At 40.9% G+C, this 27,324-nt stretch overlaps 1 protein-coding gene across 2 annotated transcripts in view; it reads left to right on the top strand.

Moving 5' to 3' along the window:
- The window catches only part of DIAPH1 (diaphanous related formin 1), a 103,403-nt gene that overhangs the window by 26,124 nt on the left and 49,955 nt on the right, over positions 1-27,324 (top strand). Inside the window, exons 2-18 of one of the 2 annotated variants that reach the window (XM_047853816.1) lie at positions 344-370; positions 1,403-1,558; positions 4,487-4,588; positions 4,938-5,068; positions 5,231-5,317; positions 6,139-6,202; positions 7,794-7,933; positions 9,691-9,799; positions 10,695-10,805; positions 10,979-11,097; positions 11,761-11,877; positions 12,483-12,598; positions 13,110-13,174; positions 14,288-14,467; positions 15,425-16,168; positions 17,054-17,168; positions 17,662-17,670. In XM_047853816.1, coding sequence (XP_047709772.1) covers positions 344-370; positions 1,403-1,558; positions 4,487-4,588; positions 4,938-5,068; positions 5,231-5,317; positions 6,139-6,202; positions 7,794-7,933; positions 9,691-9,799; positions 10,695-10,805; positions 10,979-11,097; positions 11,761-11,877; positions 12,483-12,598; positions 13,110-13,174; positions 14,288-14,467; positions 15,425-16,168; positions 17,054-17,168; positions 17,662-17,670 — 2,392 coding nt within the window. The remainder of the gene's footprint in view (positions 1-343; positions 371-1,402; positions 1,559-4,486; positions 4,589-4,937; positions 5,069-5,230; positions 5,318-6,138; positions 6,203-7,793; positions 7,934-9,690; positions 9,800-10,694; positions 10,806-10,978; positions 11,098-11,760; positions 11,878-12,482; positions 12,599-13,109; positions 13,175-14,287; positions 14,468-15,424; positions 16,169-17,053; positions 17,169-17,661; positions 17,671-27,324) is intronic. The other variant, XM_047853809.1, reaches the window with a different exon arrangement.

The raw sequence follows: 27,324 nt of genomic DNA, 5'->3' as shown, positions 1-27,324 counted from the left end.
AGCATTATCATTGTGGTTTTAGTTGGCATGTCCTTGTTTACTAATAGAGTATGTTTCATAGGTGTATTGGTCATCAGATTGAGTCTGTGCAGGTCTTTACTTCCTCCCCCCCCCCCCCCCCCCCCCCAGTATCAGGTATTAGTGACCTTAAAACTCTTGATGCCTCTTAGCTAAGGGAATGTGCTAAGGAACACTTGGCTGAAATCTTTTAGTTTGTGGAAGGCAACTTAGATCCTTTTACCTTATTCTTTTTTCCCCCCAATCCATCTGGTGTTTGGGACATTTCCTGGAATTTCACTGATCTATCTTCTCTTTCTTCTCCCTCCTTTTTCCTGTTTCCTAGACTCTGAAGCGGCTCATGGCAGATGAGGTAAGGAAATTTTGTTCAGCATGTGCATGTCCTAGCTCATTTCCTCCACTGTGATACTTATCAGTTGTCATAACTTTGACTTTCTATAACTTGAAATGGTGATACTGGCTCTATTCTCAGAACCTCCCAAAGCTTTTCCCTAACTCTTTGCTCTGTGTTTGGCCCATTGCATGCATTTCCCTGGGGCATTCATTGGTTTCCAAGGGTAGGCACATTCTTTAAATTCATAACTGACTTGCAGTCTGGATGCAACCCCTATCACTTGAAGTCCCCCAGTGCTTGCAGATACTTAACTTTTACTTTCAAACAGGTGGAGCGAACAAACTGCAGCTTACTGGTGGCTCTTGGATTTGAGCATCTGTACTTGAGTTTTGGGGAATGGTTCATGAGTCTTTGGTTGGCAGAGAGGTGGCTTATATATCCCTAAAGTACACTATGTTCTTTTCTGTCAGTTCAGTGCTGCTAGAGGGCTTAGAAATGGTCAGAGAGCTCAAGAACAAAGTTTTCTCATTTTAGAGAGATTTCAAATCTTAATACTTCAGATCTCTTATCTTTGGATGAAAGTGAGAGTACAGAGTCAGTATACTAAATTAGATGTCAGAGTTCTTGTTTTCATGTCAGAAGATATTTTTTAAAGTTTATTTTAAGAGACAGAGAGGGAGAGAGAGAGAATGAGCAGGGGAAGGCCGAGGGAGGGAGGGAGGGAGGGAGGGAGGGAGAGAGAGAGAGAGAGAGAGAGAGAGGGGGAGACAGAGAGAGAGAGAGAGAGAGAGAGAAAATGAATTCCAGGCAGGCTCTGCACTTTCAGCGCAGAGCACAACATGGGGCTTGAGATCATGACCTGAGCCGAAGCCAAGAGTTGGACACTTAACCGACTGAGCCACCCAGGTACCCCCATGTCAGAAGACCCTCGAAGTGCCCACAAACCAGAGGAACCTTGCACATATAAGAAGCTAGAGTTTGGCTACTTGATGTGTCGATTGTTGTGTAAATGAAAATGTATAACTGTTAATACTTTTTTCTTTTTCTCAGCTGGAGAGATTTACCAGCATGAGAATTAAAAAGGAGAAGGAAAAGCCCAATTCTGCTCATAGAAATTCTTCTGCAGCATATGGGGATGATCCCACAGCACAGTCATTGCAAGATGTTTCAGACGAGCAAGTTCTAGTACTCTTTGAACAGATGCTGGTAAGTTTCCCACCCCAAAACATTGCTTTTTTTCTGAAAATGCATTTGTGGGCATGGTTGGTACTCTTTTGGGCATGATCTCCCTTAATGAGCCCCTTTTTTACCCAAAGTATTTGTTTATTTTGAGAGAGCATGGGAGAGGGACAGGGAGGGGCAGAGAGGGAATGTGAGAAACAATCCCAAGTAGGCTCTGTGCTGACAGCACAGGCTTGATCCCACAACGGCAAGATCATGACCTGAGCTGAAATCAAGAGTCCGACACTTAACTGAGCTACCCAGGCATCCCCTACTCACTTAATTAGTCCTTAATTACAAAAGTTCCAGGCTTGACAGAGAACTTTTTTTTTAATGTTTATTTTTGACAGAGAGCGACAGAGTGCAGATGGGGTTGGGGGGGGGGGACAGAATCTGAAGCAGGCTCCAGGCTGTGAGGTGTCAGCACAGAGCCCGACATGGGGCTCAAACTCACGAACTGCAAGATCATGACCTGAGCCAAAGTTAGACACTTAACCAACTGAGCCACCCAGGCACCCCTTAGTTTTTTTTCAAATGTTTGTTTATTTTTGAGAGAGAGGGAGAGAGAGATCAAGCGTGATTAGGGGAGGGGCAGAGAGAGAGGGAGCCACAGAATCCAAAGCAGGCTCCATGCTCTGAGGTGTCAGCACAGAGCCCAGCGTGGGGCTTGGACTCACAGACTGCAAGATCATGACCTGAACTGAGGTCAGACACTTAGGCAACTGAGCCACCCAGGCGCCCCAACAGAGAGGTTCTTATTAGTAGTCCTATTAACAAAGGGACTAAATTTATAAGCACCCATCCATAAGATTGGAATTGATGAGTTAGGCTTGGAAATATCTGATCAGTGACCACCTCCTTAATGTCCTGCCCAGCATTGTGTTAGCCACAAAGACATAAGGTGAGTGCACCAACTCATGGGGTAGTGTGGAGACTACCTTTGGGTTAGCCAGGGTAGGTAAAGTTTCACAAAGAATCTTAGAGAAGAGACTGAGTAATGGAAAGGCATAATTTGCTGAATGTCTTCTATTTAGTGGTGAATCTGGAAAGAGAAATCTGATGCTACAATTACTAGAAGACCTTTAAAGATTATGGTTGAAGCCAGTTGAGTAATGCAGTACACAAGGATGTGACTTAATTTCCTGTCCTCAGTGAGGAACACTGAAGAGGACACTCAGTGAATGTCCACTAGCGCTCAGTCTTGAAAAGTTTTGAGTACTTGTTTCTAAGGTTTCATAAGACCTCTATATTGCCTGGATATAGGATTTCAGATTCAAATGGAGACTAGTGGCAGACCTCATTTAATTGAGAGCATGGGCTTAAAATTCTTAACACAGGGCCTGGTATATAGTAAACACTCAGCCAGCACTATTATTCTTTTTTCAGTAAAAGCTTTTAGTTTGTCTCTTAATCCAAGTGCTGTGTGAGCCTAACACAATCTCTTGGGTTTGGACTGCCAATTTACATGTCTTTGGGGGCCAGGGAGTTGGCAGGAATAAGTTAGACCAGATAGCAGATGATGAAAAGGAGTGAGGACTGTAGTCAGATGCAGAAGGACTTTAGGCCTGTTAGGAAGGCCAGCCGTGATTCAGTGGCAGTAGGCTCTGTAGCACTCCAGTTGGAAATGCCAGTAGTGCCAGATACTTGTATTTTCTAAGGAAGCCAGAAATCTTCAATTTTTGGAGACAGTAGTTCTTTCATAGCATCAACTATCATAACCAGCTTTCAAATTTCACCAGTATTCAAATTTCACCATTAGATCATTTTTTTGAAAACCATTTGTTCGCTCAAATCACAGTTCCAAGTTAGGTCCATTGTATGAATGTTCTTTTAAGTTTTATTTTATTACAGGTTTCGTCCCTCTCTTTTATCCTTGCTATTACTACAGAAATTTTGTGGAAGAAATCATTTGACTTCTAGAGTTACCCACAATCTGAAATTTGATGACTGCATCTTGTGATGGTAGAAATCTGTATTTTAATATGAAGTCTTCCAAATTTAAAATGTTGAGCTAGCCAAGCAAAATATACTGTGTTTTGGGGTCTGATTCAACCTGAAGGCCACGTACGTTGCAATTTCTGTGTTCAGTTTATCTGTAAAAGGAGAAAAAAAGCACCAGGAATTGGGTCAGAAAAACATCACAGTATTACTATTTTGAGGCAGTGTTTCATTCTCTCTCTCTCTCTGTCTCTCTCTCTCTCTCTCTGTCTTACACACAGAGCGAAAGAGAAGAGAGAGAAATGGAGAGTAGAAGAGAAGAAATGGAAAGTACCTATTTTACCCCTACCCTTTCCCCATTTCAGATACTATTTCAGACTTGTTGGGTTAAACTGTGCTCATCAAGGTACTGGGCTCAGACACATGGCTATACAAAGGCTCAAGCAGTGCCTTTTCTTCAATAATACACCCAAGTTATATCTGTTGAGGGGCTTTATCAGACTTTTCTAGTTCTTTCTTCATGGGAAAGAAGTTTGTACAGGGACTGAATTAACCAGGGGTATTGGGTGTTTATGCCTGAGAGTGGTGCACATCTTGTGGGTGTTTGGATGATGCCATTCATCCAGAGGAAATTTTTAAGATCCATTCCAAGTACAAAACCAGTATGTGTGCTTTTCTTTCAATAATAAAATAAATTTTTTCATCTATTTTAAAAAGCCATTTTTGTTAGGAAAAGCATTAAGAGTATAAAAGTGTTTGTAGGAATCTATGCTAAAATGTTAACCATTAACATTTATCCCTGAGGAATTTTCGTTACCTGGTGATAGCTTAAACCTCAAGGGATCAGGAAAACTTATTTATTCAGTAACTATTTAATTTAGCTTCTCACTAAATATACTAAATATTAAACACTGAAAAATTATAAGGAACTTGATGCAGTTTTGTTTTTTCCTTTTTTCCCCCTTCCTCTACTAGCTGGATATGAACCTTAACGAGGAGAAACAGCAACCTTTGAGGGAGAAGGATATTATCATCAAGAGAGAGATGGTGTCCCAATACTTGCACACCTCTAAGGCTGTGAGTCCTAGGGCAGGTACCCATGACGTGGGAGACCCTGCCCTCATCTTGGACCTGTTTGTTGTACCAGTTCCTTAGAACATTGTGTGTCTACATCAGTCTTCTTTTATTCTGTCGTATAAGTCTATTCATGTTTTACTCTCATTTGAGTTACCATTCTTAACATACTTTGTGCCTGATTCAATCTTCACGAAGTCTATGGGGAATGGGATGGGAAATTATGAGTCCCACAGAGTTTGGTAGTATTTATGATGTGTGTCTGCCTTGATATTCATAATGTAATGACTGATTCTAGTCCATTTGCTGATTGGGTCCAGTGTTGATTAATCTCTCCATATGCTCCATCTAGGGCATGAGCCAGAAGGAGAGTTCTAGGTCTGCTATGATGTACATTCAAGAATTGAGGTCAGGCTTGCGGGATATGCCTCTGCTCAGCTGCCTAGAGTCCCTTCGTGTCTCCCTCAACAACAACCCTGTCAGGTGAGGATTCTGAAGTGGTAACAAGAATAAGAGCCCAAAGTTAGGGTTTACTGGTGGAGTCAGGATGTCTGAGAATTCTGGATTGGGAGTAAAGAGTTGCCAGGTAGAATTTGGGCAGTTATCGATTATTGATATTGCATTGTCTCTGTCTATTCCTTACAGCTGGGTGCAAACATTTGGTGCTGAGGGTCTGACCTCTTTATTGGACATCCTTAAACGACTCCATGATGAGAAAGAGGAGACTGCTGGGTGAGGACTTCCAAGTTTTGACATCTTCCCAGTGGAGGGTAGTGGGGAACTTGTCTGTATGCTCTAAAGGAGAAAATGGCAATAAAATGAGAAGTTGTGGACCAGGAGAATATGCTGTTAGTTGAGAACAAGGTTTACCTAGGGCAAACTAGAGGCTGAGGGATGATTACAGATGCAGGAAATGGAAGAGGAACATGGTGGATAACACATAAGATTGTGGGTCTCGTAGCATAACTGACCCTATCTGGAAGTGGGGTTGGACTTCATCCATAGCTGTCCTGGGACCTGGTCTGGCTGGGACCTGAAAGTCTTAGAGTACACTTCATGAGTTTGGGACTGGCTTTATGATAGTCTTCAAGGTTGAGATAGTTTGGGGGATACCTTGGACTGTCTTACGCTACCTTGAAGCCAGTCTGACCCACCGTGACTTTTCTATTTCCTGGGATCTTTCCAAGACAAAACACCAGGCCTATACCTCCTGAATGTACAAGCTTGAAACCTTAGAAGTAGTGAGGCAAGCAGTAATAGATGGGATGTTATCTTGATGGAGTTAAGCACTTAGAAGCCTGGAGGGAGTTAAAGAGGAGATTTTAATGTAGTATTAAGTTCTTGGATTGCAGGATTAACCAAAGGTCTTATGGTGGCAATGCCTCTTCAGCTACCTGTTTTTGCCAGTGTTTCAGGGCAAAGTGGTATGTACTAGAATTTACTCGGCTACTAATTGGGGATGTTTTGAAGACCCTTGTTTGCAAGATTGAAAAGTCAAGTGGCAGAGGAGTATAGAATAAAGGGAATTCACTGATTATGTCTTCTACACACAGAGGCTACGATAGCCGTAACAAGCATGAGATCATTCGTTGCCTGAAAGCTTTTATGAACAACAAGGTGAGATTTTTCCTATTCTCATTCCAACCCCCATCATGATCCCTGTTCTATCTTTTCTATTGGCAAACTCCAAAAAAGGACTTAGGAATAGGAGGTTCAAGAAGTGTAGTGTTCCCTTTTAGTGTTACAACTTTTTGATTGTCACCTAAGTATGTTTCTGTGGACCTTTTTTTCTCCAGTTCTGATGTCTGTTTCAGAAGGTAGGTTTGCTTTCCTTCCTCTTTTTATACTTTGTTTTGCTAATTGAATTTCCTGACCTGTGTTTGTTTTTGGAAGGTTTATTTTATTCTTTGGTTATTTGTTTTCCAGACTGTTTCTACCGTAGAATCTTTGTTTTTTTTCTTTGTTTAGTATTTAATTTTTTTTTGGAGTTTGTTTATTTTGAGAGACAGAGCGGGGGAAGGGCAGAGAGAGGAAGAGAGAGAATCCTAAGCAGGCTCCACAGTGTCGGTGCAGAGCCTAATGCAGGGCTTGAGCTCACAAAATGTGAGACCATGCATGAGCTGAGCTGAAACCAAGAGCTGGATGCTTAATCGACTGAGTCATCTGGGTACCCCTGTCTGTTGAGTATTTAAACTCAGGGATCTCACAGTTGTTTGCTTTTGAGTGCAGATATATCTTCCTCATCATTTAATTTTTAAAATATTAAAAATTTTTTAAATTTTTAATAAAATTTTTTATGTTTATTTTTGATAGAGACAAAGCATGAGCCAGGGGAGGGGTAGAGAGAGAGAGGGAGACCCAGAATCTGGAGGAAACTCCAGGCTCTGAGCTGTCAGCTCAAAGTCCAACACAGGGCTCGAACCCATGAACCATGAGATCATGACCTGAGCCGAAGTTGGATGCTTAACCAACTGAGCCACCCAGGCGCCCCCTCATTGTTTAATTTTTTTTATAATTAATTTACTCCATTGGATGGGAGGGGGCATTAAAAAAAATACAAGAATTAAAGACTTTTGTTCTTGAAGACCTAGAATTGTGTTTGATTTAGTATAAAATTATTTTGCTATGCTTATCTCTGTTTAGCTCGGGAAAGTTCTACCCCTGTGTTAGTTTGCTAGGGCTGCTCTACAGAGTATTATAAACTGGACTAAACTGTATTTAACAAGAAATTTATTGTCTCACAGTTCTTAGAGGCTCTAAATCCAAGATCAAGGTGTTCGCAGGATTGGGTCCTTCTGCGAGGGCTGTGAGGGAGAGTATGTTCCATGCCTCTCGCCTGGCTTCTGGTGGCTTGCTGGCGATCTTTGGCATTCTGTGGCTTTCAGATGCATCACTCCAATGTCTGCCTTCATGTTCACAAGATGTTCTTCCCATGTGCATGTGTGTGTCCCCATGTCTCATTGTTATAAGACAGTAGTCACACTGGATTAAGGGTCCACGTTATTCTAGTGTGACCTTGTTGTAACTTAACTAATTACATCTGCCAATGACCCTATTTCCAAGTAAGGTCACATTCTGAGGTACTGGGGATTATGACTTCAACATATGAATTTAGGTGGAACACCTTTCAATCCATAATAACCCTGACTTTGTCCTTGGTTACTTCCTGTCATCATTAAGCTTCCCTTCTCTGTTCTTGTCCTACTAGTTTGGAATCAAGACCATGCTGGAAACAGAAGAAGGAATCCTGCTGCTGGTCAGAGCCATGGATCCTGCTGTTCCCAACATGATGATTGATGCAGCTAAGCTGCTTTCTGCTCTTTGTATCCTACCACAGCCAGAGGACATGTATGTGACTGCGTTTTCTCCTACATTCTGTTTTTTTACCATCTTCCCTAATCTAGAGGAAAATTGAGTGGGTGTCCACTTTGTCTTAAATACTAGGTAAGACCATATCTCTTCGAAGATGTGAACACTGTGAATGTTTTTTTTATAAGTTTATCTATTTTGAAAGAGAGAGAGAGACAGCATTGAGTGGGGGAGGGAGGGAGGGAGGGAGAGAGAGAAAGAGAGAGAGAGAGAGAGAGAGAGAGAGAGAGAGAGAGAGAGAGAATCCCAAGCAGGTTCCACAGTGTCAGTGCAGAGCCTGATGTAGGTCTCGAACTCAAGAGCCATGAGATCATGACCTGACCCAAAGTCAAGAGTTGGATGCTTAACCAACTGAGCCACCCAGCCACCCCAACACCATGAATCTTAATGTTTAAGAAAGACTGTAACTGCAGGGGCACCTGGGTGGCTCAGTCGGTTAAGCATCCAACTTGGGCTCAGGTCATGATCTGATGGCTCATCAATTCCAAGACTCGCGTCGGGCTCTGTGCTGACAGCTCAGAGCCTGGAACCTGCTTCGGATTCTGTGTCTCGCTCTTTCTCTGTTCCTCCCCCGCTCACACTCTGTCTCTCTCTCTCAAAAATAAATAAAGATAAAAAAAAAAAAAAGACTGTTAGGTGTGTGGCACTATCATCAGTGTACTTGTGGTTATCAGTGGGATAGCAAAGCATCTCCTAGATCTCCATTAATGTCTGTAGGACATTAATAGGACAAAGTTTGCTTTTACTTTTTTGTTTTTTTAATTCAAAAGTAACACATTATTTTTTAAACTCAAACAAATATGGAAACATATAAAGTAAAATTTAACAGCCTTATCCCTCTAGTAAATCTATTCTGCAGGGGTAGCCAGTGTTAATGGCTTGGTACAATCTCATTGATTTTTTTTCTAGCATAGACAAATATATTGTCTTTCCTTGATTATGAGATACCTTCTGTTGCTCCAAAAGATGCTATCTTAGAACGAAGGAAAGATGTAACTTTTCTGTAAAACAAATCACATGCCTAGGATAGATTTTTATTTTTGTGGAGCAGTTTGGTTTAATACAAACAAAATCATACCATTCATTTCTTTTTACCTTTTTTTTTTTTTTTTTTTTTTAAATATAACAGTTGATCTTGGACATTTTTTCTCTGTGGGTATTTACAGATCTACCTTATTATCTTAGGTGGCTATTTAGAATTCTATAGGATGTATATCCCACAATTTATTTAACAGTTACCCCATTGCTAGACTTTTTAGGTGACATTTTTTTTTTTTCTTAGCACATTCTGGCCCCTGCTCTAGGTGTTAAGTTTTACTATTACAAATGATGCCATAATGAGCATCCTTGTACATATATTCTTTCACATTTATGCATTTATGTTCAGTAAGTTTCTAGAAGTAAGCCAAATGTTAAATTCATTAAAAACCAGTACTATTAAATACCCCTCCAAAAGTGGTACCAGTTGATACTCCATAGAACAGGTGTCTTAATTTGGTATCCATAGATAGGAGTCTAGGAATGGGTTTTAGAGAATACATTTTTCTAAGGAGATGGTTCTTAGCTTTCAGCAGATTCTGGCTCCTGACCTAGGTGATGAGGAGAATAATATTGAAAACCTGGGCGTTGGTAATGTTCTTTTCCTAACTGATTTGTGCCACTGTATAATCTACCTATTGTGCTTGTGTGTGTCAGGGCACCTGGACATTTCTCTCCCTTTCCTTTTTCCTGGGCAGGAATGAAAGGGTTTTGGAGGCAATGACAGAAAGAGCTGAGATGGATGAGGTAGAACGCTTCCAGCCATTGTTGGATGGATTAAAAAGTGGGACCTCCATTGCGCTCAAGGCAAGTATATCCTCTGAACTGTGCCCAATAATAGAACTCAAAATGGAAGGACTTAAGTTCATTTGATGTTTTAATAGAACACACGGAATGGTTCCCAGGTATAGGCATCCCTCAGGGGAACTGCAGGTTTGCTTCCAGAACACTGCAATAAAACAAATAGGTCAATAAAGTGAGGTAAATGAATTGTTTGGTTTCCTAATGCATGCATATAAAAGCTATGTTTGCTCTGTATTGTAGTGTATTAAGTGTGCAATAGCATTATGTCTACAAGAACGGTATTGCTAAAAACTGCTCACTATTATATGAGCTTTCAGAGAGTCATAATCCCTGATCACAGATCACCATAACAAATAAAATAATAATGAAAAACTTTGAAATAGTCTGAGAGTTACCAAAACATGACACACAGACAAGAAGTGAGCAAATGCTGTTGGAAAATTAGCACTGATATACCTGCTTAACACAGAATTGCCACAGACCTTCAGTTTGTAAAAAATGCACAAATATAGAGCAGTGCAATAAAGTGAAGTTCAGTTAAATGAGGTGAGTCTGTATATATTTATTTTATCATTCAGGATTTGCTCTCTGAGAAGGCAGAGAGAAAGCAGCTCTCCTTACTATGAGCTGGTGAAAGGGCATGCTATCTCTTTAAGTGCTGGGAAAGCCAAGGCCTAGTACAGAGTATACCATCAAATCCTTGGAATCATTTAGACTTCTGAGCGACCCAGACCTGGGCCCGAATCAGATCTAAATGGTGCCAGCAGAAATTTTTTCTTGTGGTTTTGTACTGCATCTTCTGCGTGACATCTGGGGTCCTCAGCACTCATGTAAAGAGAACGGAATCTTGATCTCTAGCAGATTACAATGACATAAGTGCCGAATTTGCTTATTTTAGGTGGGATGTCTACAGCTGATCAATGCTCTCATCACACCAGCTGAAGAACTTGACTTCCGAGTTCACATCCGAAGTGAACTGATGCGCTTGGGGCTGCATCAGGTGTTGCAGGTGAGATGCAGCTCTTCATTAGAGAGGCCAGGCTGCCTGCTGCCTGCTTTGATAGTTCAGTCATCTCTGGGGTCACTTTCGCTCTCAATTTAAGAACCAGGTTGAAAGGCTTGGGTTTCTAGCTGGCATAGGATGCTTCTGGGTTCCCTGACTTGTACTTTGATCATTGACAGGATCTTCGAGAGATTGAAAATGATGATATGAGAGTGCAACTAAATGTGTTTGATGAGCAAGGGGAAGAGGATTCCTATGACCTGAAGGGACGGCTGGATGACATTCGAATGGAGATGGAATATCCTTTTATGGACTGGGTTCAAGACATATGAGACATTCATTATAGATCCCTGCATGAAATGGTGTGGGGTAATGACTCTGAACAGGGTATCAGCCTGTGTGTCTTCTCAGTAGGTGAGGCAGGTGTCTTTTGATTGCTGTGGGCTTTATTTACCTCAGCATGGACCAAAGAAATTAGGAAAGGTGATCTGAGGGTTGCTCAGCATGGAAGTAGCCATCAAAACGTGTATAGACTTCCTAGAACATAAGAGCTTGGTTTACGAAGGTGTAGAGCTGGTTTTTGGTGCACATTCACAAGTCGGGGAGTAGGCTTGTCATTTGCTTTCTTGTGGGTGTCCCTGAGACTGACAGAGGGAGTAGTCTGGCTATGTATCACTATTTGACACACGTGACTTATGGGTACTGATTGTTTCATTTCTGTCTACTGCTTGATCTTCAAGCCAAGTACTGGGAATCCTCTGTCTCTGTGTATAGTACCACCCAACTCACTGGTCCCTTGGCCTTAGGAAGTTTATGGAGCTTAAAGTTTTGGGTAATGTTTACAGGGGAAATAGCTGTTAGAATAGAAGTGGCATCTTGGGACTTTTCCCAAGAGTTGGGCAATCGACCTGTCAAACAGTTTCTAAATATATGCTTTCCTTAGCCTCTTCCCCTTTTCCACTGACTTCAGTGAAGTTTTCCAGATTCTCCTAAACACAGTAAAGGATTCAAAGGCAGAGCCACACTTCCTGTCCATCCTGCAGCACCTACTCTTGGTCCGAAATGACTATGAGGCTAGGTAAGATGGTATACCTGTGAGAAGTATTAAATTTGAGCCGAAGTAGAGAGAGAAAAATCCTTAAATTCAAAGACTGTAAAAGGAAAAAGAAAAGACAAAGGTTACATTTAATTTTCAGTCAGATATATAAAGAGTTGTCAGTTGTCCTTTTAATCTGACTGAAGGGCGGCTGTATGGAAGAGATCACAGTGTATACCGTAAAGTGTCCTTCCCATTTTGGAAATGGGAGGTGGGTGGGATAAAGATGGTAGCAAAGGGAGGAACCCACTTAAGGTTCTTTCAGGTTACCTAGAAGTAGAGAGTAAGCAGTAGTGCTGTCTATCACAGAAAGGATCAAGCCTGAATTTTGAGATGGGAAATTATTGGCATTAGGAAGCAGATGGCAACAAGTTTTGATTATCTGAAGTAGATGGAGTAGCTGCTGTAGAAGAGGGAGTTGCCTAGCCTGGCAACATACTTCTGTTAGTTTTACGAAAAGGTCTTCTCTGGAATAGTTATCCTCAGGTCCCTCATTTATCAAAGCAGTTAACTTTTCCTGATCCTGATTGCTTCTGAGAATTGTATTTTGGTTTTCCTTTGATAACCTTGTTCTGTTTCTTCCATAGACCACAGTACTATAAGCTGATTGAAGAATGTATTTCTCAGATAGTTCTGCACAAGAATGGGGCTGATCCTGACTTCAAGTGCCGGCACCTCCAGATTGATATTGAGGGGTTGATTGGTAAGCATATTCTTCTATCTGCCTCCTTAAAACATTGTTTCTACCTTTCATTTTGTGTCTTTCTCCAATGAAAGTTTCATGGAAGATAAATTCCTAGTCTCCAGGTATTTCCATTTGTGTCCTTAGGTGATCATCAACATCTGTGTTAGGAATATACAGACCTTTAGTTTATTTCTGTGTGAAACTAAGAATGTACCACCACTCACACATCGCCCCACCTTTTGAAGGGAGTTCAGCTGTCATCTGACTCCTGGTCTCAGAAGTTCATAAGTACCACTTGTAGGCACTCTCCATGCTGCCCAGCGTGGCGGCCTTACCACATCACAGGCACCCAGAAATTCTGTGTTGAGCTCAATAGAAAGTTTCATTTCTTTGTTTAGTGCAGAACAGTAAGAAGTATAACAAAAGTGAGAAAATGGACAGAAGACTGCCATTATATTGAAGGATTTAGGTAGTGAGAGGGAAAGACAAGAGAATTGGGAACTTTACTGATTCTTCTGTTTCTTTTCAGATCAAATGATTGATAAAACAAAGGTGGAGAAATCTGAAGCCAAAGCTACAGAGTTGGAAAAAAAGGCATGTATGAGAGATCAAAAAAATTGGGGTCTTTTTTTCCCTTTTTAAGGATTATGTTTTTTTCGGACATGTGAAACTGTTACCTGTGATACTTAGCAAACATTCAGCACACAGTAGCGGTTCCTAGGAGAAACCTTTCTGGTATAGGTTAGTCACTGGAGAAACTAACATGGATGTGATCCAGAGGAATTGGTGGTACACAGTTCTTGATCCCCTGGGTAGGACAGGAAAAGACAGATGGCTCTCATGAATAACAGTGACAGTTCTTGCAGTTTTGCTGGCATCTCAGGCCTCTTATTCCTAGAACAACAGGAATATGTGTGTGAATTCTTTTTTTCCTCTTTAGTTGTTACGGACTCCTATTGCGGTTGATGGGGGTTTGCTCCTAGAGGCTGCTGGGATTGTCCACCATAGCTGCTCTGGTGAAATGTTTTAACGGTGTTAAATTTCTTTAAAATCTTAGGTTTATTTGATTGCTTGGTTTTTAACTGAAGTATAGTTGACACACAATGTTAGGTTAATTTTAGGGGTGCAACATAGTGATTCAGCAACTCTATACATTATGCTGTGCTCACCACAAAGTGTAGCTACCATCTGTCATTATGCAACACTATTACAATGCTATTGACCATATTCTCTCTTCTGTGCCTTTCGTCCCTGTGGCTTATTCATTCCATAACTGGAAGCCTGTACCTCCCAATTGCCGTCATCCATTTTGCCTACCCCCCACCCCCTTTGCATCTGGCAAACACCTGTTTGTTCTCTGTATTTATGGGTTTGTTTCTGCTTTTTTTGTTTGTTGATCTGTTTTCTTGTTTTTTTGGTTTTTTTTTATTCCACACGTAAGTGAAATCATACAGTATTTGTCTTAGGTTGTTTTTGTTTGTTTTTGTAATTCCCCAAATTAGATAGACTGTGGAAATGATCCCTGGTTTCCCCCTTCTTTAACCTTGATTTTAAGGTCAAAATCATGGTGGTCTTTTTTCCCAGGCATTCCCTGGGAAAGTGAGCTCTCTAAAAGCATTGGGACAAAATAGTGAATTTTGGGGAATAACGCTGTGCTTCTTGCTGGAATGGAGAGCTTACAAAGAGCCTAATTCCTTTCTCCTTTAGCTGGACTCAGAGTTAACAGCACGACATGAGCTACAGGTAGAAATGAAAAAGATGGAAAGTGACTTTGAGCAGAAGCTCCAGGATCTTCAGGGAGAAAAGGATGCCTTGGATTCTGAAAAGCAGCAGATAGCCACAAAGAAACAGGACTTGGAAGCAGAGGTGTCTCAACTCACAGGGGAGGTAATGCCTGAGCGGGGGAGGCAGAGTGACCTCTGAGCCATCAGCAGCCTCATGATAGGCCTGTCTGCAGCAGGCGTCAGACACCTTATTCCTCGGGAGGGTTCAGCTATTAATAGGTAATCTAGTTAGATAGTGCATGTTTTAAAAATCATTTACTGTTTTTTGTTTTATTTTGAGGTAATACATAAGATAGAAAATTTGGAAAATACAACGTAGAGAATAAAAGGAGTCACAGTACTACCCAGAATTAAAACTAAAGGTCTTCTAAGACATTCAGGAGTAAAATCCAAATTACCTCTTCACATATTTGCCAATTTTCTCTTATTTTAGCTATTTCTGGACAGATTTATCCCCATACTCTCTTTGCAGTTATAAGTATTTATTTTTTTAATGTTTGTTTATTTTTGAGAGAGAGAGAGTGTGCACCTGTGCTAGCGGGGAAGAGGCAGAGGGAGAGGGAGACACAGAATCCAAAGCAGGCTCCAGGCTCTGAGCTGTCAGCACAGAGCCTGACGCAGGGCTCGAACTTGGGAACTGTGAGATCATGACCTGAGCTGAAGTCAGATGCATTAAGTGACCGAGCCACCCAGGCACCCCTGAAGTTACAAACACTTAAATATGGTATCTGATAAGTTGATCACTTACATGGTTTTATCACTAGAATATTTGATTTGCTTGAACTTTGTATTTTCTAATTAAAGGGAGAATTTAACATAGAGGTTGAAGTTGCCTTTTTAATGCAAAGCATGCTAAACTAAGAACATGAAGACCTGAATTCTAGTTTGTGTCCCTAAATATCTGTGACTTTAGGTATGACTTGAGGAGTCTGTCTGATTACTTTCAGTGTCTGTGTGTGTAAAAATGAGAACTTTGGATTAAGTAATTTTGTAGGTCCCTTCCAACCCCAGTAGTCCCTGAGTGAAGGGAGGAGTACTTCCACTGTTGTTGTTCCTCTAGGTTGCCAAGCTTTCTAAGGAACTGGAAGATGCCAAGAAAGAAATGGCTTCTCTCTCCGCTGCCGCTGCCGTTACTGCTGTAGCCCTTCCTAGCAGTGCTCCTGTCCCCCCCACCCCTCCTTTACCTGGTGACTCTGGCCCTGTTACTCCACCCCCAGCCCCTCCTTTACCGGGGGTGGTTAGCATACCCCCACCAGCTCCTCTTCCTGGAGGTGGTACCATTCCTCCTCCACCACCTCCCCCTCCTTTGCCTGGGGGTGTTTGTATCCCCCCACCCCCACCTTTGCCTGGAAGTACTGTTGATATCCCCCCACCCCCTCCTTTGCCTGGGGGTGCTGGCATCCCTGTACCCCCTCCTTTGCCTGGGGGTGCTGGCATCCCTGTACCCCCTCCTTTGCCTGGGAGTGCTAGTATCCCTATACCTCCTCCTTTGCCTGGGGGCACTGGTATCCCCCCACCCCCTCCTTTGCCTGGGGGTACTGGCATCCCCCCACCCCCTCCTCCCTTACCTGGAGGAGTAGGAATGCCCCCTCCTCCTCCCCCTCTTCCTGGTGGTCCTGGAATCCCTCCACCCCCTCCATTTCCTGGAGGTCCTGGAATCCCTCCACCTCCACCTGGAATGGGTATGCCTCCACCTCCCCCTTTTGGATTTGGAGTTCCTGCAGCCCCAGTTCTGCCATTTGGATTAACCCCAAAGAAGCTTTATAAGCCAGAAGTGCAGCTCCGAAGGCCAAACTGGTCCAAGGTGAGAATTTCTGTCCATTTTTCTCATTAGTAGATATTAAGAAACCACTTCACTTTCCTACTTTGTGCCCAGGTGGTCTTCCCTTTCTTACGACTAACATCTGTCTTCAGGTTCCATTCACGCTTCTGCTTATTCAGCACATGTTAGGCGTCTTCTGTATGGCAGACATCACTTCGGAGAGTTCTTGGAGCCCTATTCTCTGCTACAAACCCTAAACATATCTTTAAGTTAATGTTTTTGGTCTTTTTTCTGAGGTTATGAGTGCCATGGTAACAAACAGTTTGGTAATAGTCATTTCACCAGTTTGCGAGCTGCTGACAGTAGTGCTGATCTGGAAAGTTGTGGCTTTTGGATACATCCTGATACCTCTCTCTGCCATCAGTGAGTTACAGAGGACATGTTTGCATGGCACAGTATTTCCTCCACTGTGCATTTGAGGCCCCTGTGATTTCTGCATTAGCCTTCTGCTTAAAGAAACCAAGTTAAAAGAGCCTAGTGATACAACATAAACTAATAAACTCATAAACTAATTTGTCATAGTTAAATTGTTTTTTTCCGTTTGTCATAGTTAATAGCTAAATTTTTGGGAAAAATATAATGTACAGCAAGGGAAGATGTGAAATCCTCAATACTTCTAAAACTAGAGGACTTGAGGTTAGGAGGAAGATAAGTAGCATAACTGAATCTAGTTCTTGAATAATCACCAAAAAACAAACTGGAAGCACTGTCTCCTGATCCTACCATGAAGAGTGCGGCTCCTCTGTGTCTTGGATTAGTCTGTTTTGCTGAGAACCACTACCCACGTCTTCTGCATGTTAATCCATTTTCCAGGTTGGAAAGTACAGAGCTCAGCTTAATAACTCAACACTCTGCCTTTATCCACAGTTTGTTGTTGAAGACCTGTCCCAGGACTGCTTCTGGACAAAAGTGAAGGAGGACCGTTTTGAGAACAATGAACTTTTCGCCAAACTTACTCTTACCTTTTCTGCCCAGACCAAGAGTGAGTACCTTCCTCTTTCATGCCCAGGGCCAGGATAGGACTTGGAGTGTCCTTTAAGTGGGTTTTCCATTCTTTTCCTGTCCCTGGGTGAGGGTTGAAGAGAGGTGGTTTTTCCTGTTAGGAAGGAATTAAGATATTTTTGTATTCTGGGGATGCTGAGGTTGAGAAAGAAAACTGTTGCATTTTGGTATTTTTCCCCCCAGTTTGTTTTGTATATGGGTATTTTATATCAGTATAACTTGTTGGGGATATGAGATTAAGGTGACAAGAAGCTCAGTCTAGGCCCCTGTTAATAATACCCTTGAACGGATTCTGACACTGTCTTTAAGGTGCCATCCTAGACCTACACTCATAAAGGGTTGGGTGGAGTTTTGAATAGCTTAGGTGATTGAGTGACGTCTATAGTAACAGAGCCATGTGTGATTCTTTTTTTTTTTTTTTCCCTTCCATTTCTTTTCAATATTTGATGTTTTCATGGCCATTTTCCCTCCAGCTTCAAAAGGTAAGAATACAGAAGAGCCTTTTAATTGAGTATCTTGAACATTAGAGCGAGATGAAGCAGATGTAAAGTGATTTCTCTTAAGAAGACTGAGAGATCGGGGATTGATATCTCTACTGCAGGTTTTTTTTGTTTTGTTTTGTTTTGTTTTTTTTTTTTTAAATTAATAGTCCAGAAGGCTCAGTACCTGTGATGTTAACTGACAGGGTAGAAAGTTATTTTAAGTCCAGGCTGCCACACCTGAAGTACTAATACTGTTACCTTACATTTCTGTTGTGTTTTGTAGTCTTCTACCTGCTTTAACATGTGTTACTTCTTGGATCTGCAAAGAAGCCTTAAGAGATAAGCAGGATGTGTATTATCTCCATTCTGTAGCATGTTTGGAGTGAGTAGGTACCTTGCCCAAGGTTAGATGACCAGATCTAGGGATCTTGTCTTCTGGTCCATGGTTTTTTTTTGGTATAAATTCTTGCTTCTTCACCTTTGTATCTTCCCCTTTGTTCTAGAAGAACTGATCTTTTTGCCCTCTTCTTTCTTCACTTCCTAATTTTTGTGGTTTTGTGCTGCCTTATGATGGGGCACTTGTAGTTATTTCCCCTGAAGAATACAGTATTTGAATTTAATGACAATTATAGCCCACTAATTTTGTATTTCCATCTGAAAGCTTTTTTATTTACTTAGGGGTATATTATGACCCTAGTGATGGAAACTAAGTGCAACTTTTGAGCATTTCCCCATCTTCTCTCTGCCCTCCTCCTGCCCCTTTATTTTATTCCTTAAGTGATCTGAGGGGACCAAGCTGCACTTTCTTATAAGGAGCCTAACATTGCTAGGTGTCTTTGGTGGTCCCTAGATATGTGCATGTATCTGAGAGTGTGAGATCGCTGTGCTCAGACTTGACATGTTGCCCTGTCACTCAGGGCAAAGTGGCCTTGTATTCCAGAAGAGCTGTCATCTTCTGAACTAAAGCCCAGCACAGTGGATTACTTCCACCCTCTTAGTGAAAAATACCATGACAATGACAACTTACCCTACTCTAGTATATCACCAAAGACTAGTTGACAGAGAAACTCAAAATCAAATGATTTCCTAATTTGTAAGGTCACAGAATCTAGCCCTTTGTTGGCTCTGGCCTAAGTTGCTTTCTTGCAGCTGTGCTCTGAGTGCCACTGTGCATGCATACTGGCTGGACCCCTTTCCTCCTGCCTTGGTCACATCCTACTTCTGTACACTCATATTACTGTTGATGAGAGTGGGATTTTCTGCAGTTTAATGGTTTTCCTTGGCATTTTATTCCCCCTGTGAATTGATAGATGGTATGTTAAAAATACCCAAGCCAGACTTTATCTTTTGTCATTTTCAGCACTGTAACCAAACTTTTTAATGATCCTTCAGTTCTCAGGTTCTGCCCTAGAAACGACATTCTTTTCATTTAAGTTTCTAACTTTCTACCAGCCTTGGTTCTTTTTTAAATTTTCTTTAGTTTGGTTTAATGGACTATTGATTTTTGTGTAGTAATAATCCTCACTAGTAGATTGCTGAGTGCACAAGCAGGGGAGAGGCAGAGAGAGAGAATCTTACTCAGGCTCCATGCCCAGCACAGAGCCGGACACGGGACTCAATCTCACGACCTTGACATCATGACGTGAGCCGAAATCAGGAGTTAGACACTTAACTGATTGACAGGCACCCCTCTAGCTAGTCTTTAAATATCTTTAGTTTCAGTTACCATTTGCAGCTGTTAAATTGGCACACTGTCTTAATGTCCCTGTCTTTTCATTAGGAAACACTTGAGGGTGTGTTCTGAAAACTACAAAATCATGAGTTTTCCAGACATTCTAAATCTTAATGATTTAAAGAAATTCCTGGGGGAGGTTTTATTTTCTCTGTCAAATATAATCCTAAGTACTTACTGTTTACCCAACTCTAAGTTACTTATAGCACTCAGATGCACCAGGACATTCCTGCTGCTTGTTGCCCATGGTACATCTATGTTTTCATTCATTTCCCCCCAAAAAAGAAATGCCTCCCCATTTTAAAAATAATTTTTTCTTTGGATTTTTAATGTTTTACTGACTTTAATGTCTGATATTTATTTTTTTCTTCTCTGTTTGCCTGCTTTTTTCCCCTTTGAGTTAGTCTGTGAATCTCTGGTGATACAAGAGGTATTTGAATATTGGGACTTATTTAACATGTCTCTTGGGAACAGAATAGTTGATTTAATGCCATTGCTGCAGGGGTCTCAGGTAGCAGGCAGAAGTACTGCATAGGGACCCCATCCCATGTATAACTCCCACTGTGATCAGGGCTAATTTGCCCTTGGCTTTCCTGATGCAGTTTTGAACTTCCTTCTCTTGGTGCTTCAGGTTGGCAAACTCCATGCATATTGTTCCCAAGTAGCCCCTTGATCACAACATACCTGAAAAAAAACACTTGAGTAAAAAAAGACTTTGAGGATCTTAGTTAAAGTTTATGTCAGGTAAGGAAATTCAGGCTTTAGCAGCTTCAGAGGTAGGCCTCCAAGGGCCCAGGTCTCCTGATTATAAAAGCAAGGTTTCTTTTGTTTCTGATGTTTTAAACATGTCCATGTAAAATTTCAGAATATTTTCATCCTTAATCCTTTTTGTCAGGTAGGTAAACAGTTTCAGTTTCATAGTCTTAATATTGATGATGTAATTAAACAATAGATAAATACTCATTAGCACTCTGTAAATATTCTGTCTTTCAGATAAAGAATTAGAGACCTAATTTGAATAACTTTTACAAGTCTATATAGTAAGTGCCAAAGCCAGGATTCTCACTCTTGAGTGTCTGATTCCAAAGTCCCTTGCTCTGGCCCTCTGCATTCCAGAAGTGTATATCCCTCCCCTAAATGTTTCCAGAAGCTTAGCTCCAGACAAAAGATGAAAGAAGTAGTTTTGCAACTACTTCATTCATTCAGGCACTTCACTTCTGTCCTTGAATTGGCAGTGACTCTTAGTATAAAAAAGAAATAACAGATTAGGGAAAGTAGGTGAAATACTGGATATTTAGGGTTGAAGAAGAAGAGACATGTTTTGATTCTAGTATATTCACTTGTAGCAATGAATCCAGTTGGAGAACTAAGACCTGCTTCTCTATTACAATAAAAGTTCTGCTTAGATGATTTCAGCCTAGTAGTTGCCAGGCTTGATGAGGAAGTTATTTGGACAGTGGGTGTTCATAATATTGCATTATTTCCTTTCTCATTTGCTAAACACAAGTCTCCGTTACTTGTTAGACATAGCTGTATCCCCCTTTTATTTTACTGATCCCTAAAGCCTCTTGTATACCTACTCCAGGAATGAACCTTAAAGAAAACGCCTACCTCACTCTTTACATCTCCCTCCTTAGTCAGAGGTCTCCAGCCACTTCTTCATTACGGTTCAGGAAGATGTGGGCCTTTTTAAGTAAGAGCCCAGAGAGAGGAGCCAGTCCTCAAATGTATACTACAAGTTCTCTTGATCATTTTTCTCTCTTAACGATTAGTCTCTTGTTTCTGAACTCTTGACTTTCTATAAATCACAAATTTCCTCAGGTGATTTATTCCTTGCCAGGGAATATTATGAATTCAGATTTGATAGGCAGTGCTATAAAAACTTCTAGCCCTTTTTACTTTCTCACTCCTCTTATGGTGATCAGCAAGGAGTCTTTTATCATGGTTTCTTTCTTGACTCTGCCTTTTGAATTCCTTGGGAACACGTTCATTAGTTAAATTTTAATTTTTTTCATCTTTTCCTAAGGAGCATTTTCATCACCGTGGTGACCTCAGGTCATTATTTGTATGTATGAGATAAGTAGTTTTTCATTCAGCTTTCCTTCTAACTCTTACTCTCTTTTGTTAATGACTTGATCCCATGAAAAATTCTGTCCTTGGAATGGTGTAAGAAGTGATAACTGATGTGCTAGGTAACAGTGACATTTTCCTTTTTAGGTTTATTCCTTCCATCCAAAAATGTTCTGGGCTTTTAAGATCCACAAGCTAACCTCCATTAGTGGTGTGCATTGGACAGACAATATGTAGGTTAAACCCTCTCCCTGTTAAAAAGTATGAGGGGCCTTGTGGCAACTTTGGGCATCATCAGAACAGCTCTCCAAGTGGTTATCAGCAGTAATTTAGAAAGAACTCTGCCTAAAAGTAAGATCTTGACCAGGAGCTGCAAATTTCATACACAGTAACAGTATTTTCATTAGGATTTGACTGTGTGCATCAAGATCCCAGTGTTTGTGCTGTTGTCCCACAGGTCAGAACTGTTGGCAACAATCCTCTGTTGCTCTCCCAGAACTTGTTTGGTTCAGGCTTCAAGTGTAGCCAGTGGTGGGGAAGCAATCCCTTCTTTCCCCAGAGATCAAAGGGTCTTTCCTTTTCCCTGTGATCCTCTTCTGTCCACTAGGGGGCACTCTTTCAGTGGATTTTTATCAGGAAATGTCCAAGTGAATCTTTACAGTTTCTGCAACTTTAACCCCTAGAAACAAGATTTTGTAAGAGCTCAGCATGCTCCACTCTATTCATTGAATGTCTTGGCAGAAAGATGTCTGTTCCATCAGTTCGTTACTGCTCTCAAGTGTATAGGATTAAGACTCCAAGGGCTATTCAAGTGAATATTTGTTGGGATTATTGTCTTTTAATTACTAATTTTCTTGGGTTCTAAGTAGGATCAGTCTATGAGTTAGTGCAAAGTACTTGGGAAGTTCCATAATATCAGAGGGCACTTCCTCATCATCTAAAAAACCTGAATCTCCTATCACCTGGGGTAATGAGGAGCCCTGAACATTTGGGTTGTCCTCTGCCCATCACCAGGGGTATAAAAAAAGAACCTAACCATCCCTTTCACATACTCCTCTCTCCTCTCAACCTTTCCATCACCATTTGCCTTGAATTCACTGGATCTAATATTATGCTATTTATCTTGGTGTGTATTACTATAGGTCGTCCTCACATCCCATACTCGAATCCCCTTAAGGGTCTATGTATCTCCTATTCAGTCTCCTCCTCTGATCCTACCTGAGCACCTGAAACCCATTCACTGTGCCCTCTGGAATTCTTGGTCCAATACAAGCAAAGTCTCTGATAACATCAACTTAACCTTGTTGGTCTAATAGAAACCTGGATTTCCCTCAACACTGATTTCCTTCTTGTGTTTCTCCTGTGATGGTTTTTTTTTTTTTTTTCACATAAATCTCATCTTAATGGACCTGGACCCAGAGATGGTATAGATGTCCTCTTTGTTGTTTTTGCCACTTTAAGATCATACCACCTTTCTCTTGGCTAAAAACCCATAATTTTGAATATCATGACATCAAATTACATCACCAGTTCCTTTCTTAGTGCCAATGATCTACTAACATCCCAAGTTACTCCTCTCTCAGCCAGGTTAGCAATTTGCAGTACTCCAGTACCACTTCCACCTTAATTCTTTGCAATTTCTGTATGAAAGGGTCATGATCCTGCCAGTATTTTGGCTTCCCACTTCCTTGAATTCTTCTTTTGCAGTGATCTTGTCCTCTACCTCATCCATTCCCTCCTACAGTCATCACCAAAACTGCAGTCCCTCCACAGTCTTAATTTCATGCCACGCATGTTCTATGTTTTTACTTCTCTCTCTAGTATCCTGACCGCCACCCCCTGGGACTTCCAGTCCATTTGTCCTACCACCTTTCACTGTCTTTCTGTTCCTTGATGACTTCACTCTCCTCCTCAACTAAAATTCCATGGTTCATCATCATAATTATCACTCTCTTGGATCTTTTCCCCTTCTGTTACCTCTCTCTGATTTTATCATAGTTGATTGGCAAAAACCACAGTCTCTCCTTGCCCTGTACAGGTAGCTGTGCTGATGAAAGTGGCTGGAGAAAAGCAAACATTTGGTCCTCCATGATAGACTTTTCAAGTTTTCAGGACAGCAGATGCTCTTACTTTTTCTCCTACCTCACTGGCTGTTCTTTCTTCTGGGTCTCCTCCGCTCAGTTTGCAGTGTTGCTTAGCCCTTGATCCTGCCAAGCAATTGGATATTAAACATTTCGAGTACCTTCAACTTCCTATTCTTCTAAATGATAATTTCACACTTTTTCTCTTCTCAAAGACCCAATATCTCCCTCATTCTCAGTCCTCCTACTTCACTGAGAATACTGAAGCCATCAGAAAACATGCTTCTGTAGACTTCTGCCATTATTATACCCACTCTCTGTGTCTTCCTCTCTCTTACCATGGTCTGTCTGAAGCCACTTCCTGTACTATTATGATATCTTCATTTCAGCAAATACATAGAATACACTAAAAATATTTTTTAAAAAAAAGTCATCTCCCTGCCTGGAGTGACCATGGTTAACATACCTTTCAGCTGTATGTGTTATTCTAATAAATAAAAGGGTGAAATCCTTTTCAGGTGGGAAAATGTGGGAAATTTTCCAATAGAATCTTAATCTTAACTGGAACTTTAAGGGACAGGGGCGTTAAAAGATAAAATTACAGGGGCACCTGGGTGGCTCAGTCAGTTGAGCGTCCGACTTCGGCTTAGCTCATGATCTCACAGTTTGTGAGTTCGAGCCCTGCATCAGGCTCTGTGCTGACAGCTTACAGCCTGGAGCCTGCTTCAAATTCTCTGTCTCCCTCTTTCCGCTCCTCCCCTGCTCATGCTCTGTGTGTCTCACTCTCCTTCAAAAATAAATAAAAATATTAAATTTTTTTTTTAAAAAGTAAAATTACAGAAATGTGAGGGTATACACATATTTTTAATCTAATCTGTGGGATTCCATGTGGTAGATACCGTTGTGCATTTTGCTGAACATTTCTCAGCATCTCTTGATACCATTACATACAGATGTATTCCCATTATTTCTAGTGAATAATTGTACTTTGTCACATGAATAAATCTAAACTTTATACACTTGATCTCTTACTGAGAAGTTACCAGCCTTTTATACTATAAGCAGTGCTACAAGAAGAATAATTTTATATTTATCTCTGTATATTTGCATTTCTGCAGTATATTCTTAAAGTTTCTGTGTCCATATTGCTAAGTATAGGATAGTACCAATTTATCCTACCATCAAAAATCAGGAATTACTTATTGTAGTCTGTGATAGGGGAATGTGGTACCTTGTTTTAATCAGACTACTAAGGAGATTGCACCAGCGATATTCCTTCATACCTCTTTCCTCATCTATAAAATGAGACAGATTAACCAAAAGATACTCTCAACTTGAAACTTCTGGGTTTTGTTATTCTGGTTTTTTTCCCTTTCTTTTTGCTTGCATAAGTTGTCTTTGGTGTTATCATCTCAAACTCTTTTGTTTTGACTGTTTGATAAAAAATTCTCCTGTTGTTTTGTTTTGAGTTTCATTCATTTTCCCTGCACTGAGATCAGGCATTAGAAATTGCTGCTTGCTTTCAATTAGTGTTTGGGGGTATGGAACTAAACTAGTGTAAAACTGTGAAAGGTTTCATGAAGACTGCTGGTTTACTTTCCACGGAAGACTTACTGGTGGAGATTTAAGGGAGGGTGTTATCAGATAAAGATAATTAAACTTTAATTCCTTCTAAACTAGAGGAATTTGATATATCTGAAAAGTGCTCTTTCTCCTTTTCGCCACCAGATGGCACATGGATCTCTTCTGTTTTAGTTGTGTCATTGTTACGTCTGCGAGTGATGCAGTCACGTTAGAGAGAGACAGCCTCTGTGATTTTCAAATACAAACTGTGTGTTATGCTGCCCTCTATCTGTCAGGAAATACATTTGGAGGACTGATCAGTAAAAGACAGGAAGCTGTAACTTGCCTTTTACAAAAGGATCTTATCCTCTTGCAGCTAGTATCTTTATAGGAGGAACACTGGTGGTTTTTGGAGGGCACAGATGCTGGAGCATGTTTGTTTGGTTTTTTTAGTCTGATAACTTCATGAAATCATAGCCTTCCTTTTAGAAGGCTTAAAGAAAAAATTGTTTTTTACCAGCTTGACAGTTGATTCTATACATATTTATAACTCCATGATAAAAATATTCCCAATCCTGTCTCTGTCTCTGCTGAATAGTTCCTTCAAGCATATAATGGAACTCACCACTGATAATATACTCCTAACTTCCCAGAGATAGTATACTGAATAAATTTCCCTCAGGGAATTCCCCTGGTCTGGCTTGGATAGAATTTGCTGGTACAGAAAAGTTTTCACTGTCAACCCTTTTCTATCACTGTTAACTCCTAATTACCCCCAAGATAATTCCAGTTTTAGAGCCTCTTTCTAGCTATTCAAACTTTAGTGTGTGCCTGTATTACTGTTCTTGACATGCATAGACTGAAACTATATCTTTTAAACCCAAGGTACCATCCAGCATTATCTGCAGATTTCAATTGTGTATCTTTCAGAGTAGGTATTATCCTTGTTTTTATGGAGATCATATAAGATAAGTTAGCAGGCAGTATGACATTTTCTATTGATTCCTGACATTTTAGAGGCTCTGATTCAGGGGCACTTGTTTTTACAAAATTTTTTCTTGCCATCTTCTGGCCAGGTCTCGTTAGGTATCTTTGAAGGATATTTTGAAGAAGTTCTCTGGAGTCTGTGTAGCTAGGAACCACTTAGAGACTGATGATGAGGATGGAGGATATGTGTGGCAGGCAGATGTTGGGAAATCCCTCCAGTTGTACAACAAAGATGGAGTTGTGTAAGACCAGGAAGTCCAGATCGTGATGAAGGGGCTACACTCGGGCAGACAGCTCTTGCTCTTGTTTGGTTATTCCTTCACCATGGAGACCTGGAGTTGGTAGAGATCAGGGATGTGTTTAGGAAGAAGAATGGGACCTCCAGGAAATGTCAGGAGCAAAGCTGGGCTTTAGGATAAGCAGGAGAGTGATCCAGTGCTTTTAGGCTGCTACATGCTGGGGCCCAAAGCAGCTGCCTTACGGGAACAGCCCTGTTCTCAACATCCCTTACATGCTTTGGGAATTGTCAGATGTGAACTTACTCTTTTGCTAATAAGGGACCAATCTCCCTGTAAACATGAAATTATAGACCAGTTTTCAGGGAGTACTAATGATACCTCCACCACAGGATGTTTCCTCTGGGGCTTTCCTGCTTCTCCGTTATCTGGTTTTCTGCATAAGTAATCTAGGTAGTTGAGAAGTCAACATGGTATGAAGAAGTCTCATAACCACCCTAGTGTTCATCCATTCCATCCTCCCCCTCCCTACCCTTAGAGGTCATCATTTTTATTAGTTTCTTGATTATACTTTCATTGTGTTTAAAAATGCAGTTATAAGCAAAAACTGATAGATTCTTATTCTCCATCCCCTTACCAAAAGGTAACATACTACCTTTATTGTTCTGTACTTCCTATATCGTGGAGAGTTTTCATGTCAGTACATAGATATCTTTGTCATTAAAAGAAATCTAATTTTCAACAAGCATGCATTGCTTTTCTAATGAACACGAGAATAAAAATATGGTAGTGAAGTAATCTGTCCTTTTTTTTTGAAACAGCTGCGACAATTTAATCTGACTGCATCTTGAGTGTGTGGATGTGTCCTCTTGTTCTCCCTGCAAACTCTGTTATGTAATAAATAATTGAACACACCAATTTATAAATGTAGGACACCTCATACTGAAGCCTTCCGGCCATTGTGGTGTGAAGGAGAGAGTTTTGA

The sequence above is a fragment of the Prionailurus viverrinus genome, chromosome A1, assembly GCF_022837055.1.
Source record: "Prionailurus viverrinus isolate Anna chromosome A1, UM_Priviv_1.0, whole genome shotgun sequence".
NCBI classification, from domain to species: domain Eukaryota; kingdom Metazoa; phylum Chordata; class Mammalia; order Carnivora; family Felidae; genus Prionailurus; species Prionailurus viverrinus.
Note: the sequence above shows the minus strand (reverse complement) of the source record. Positions and strands in the feature narration are given on the sequence as shown.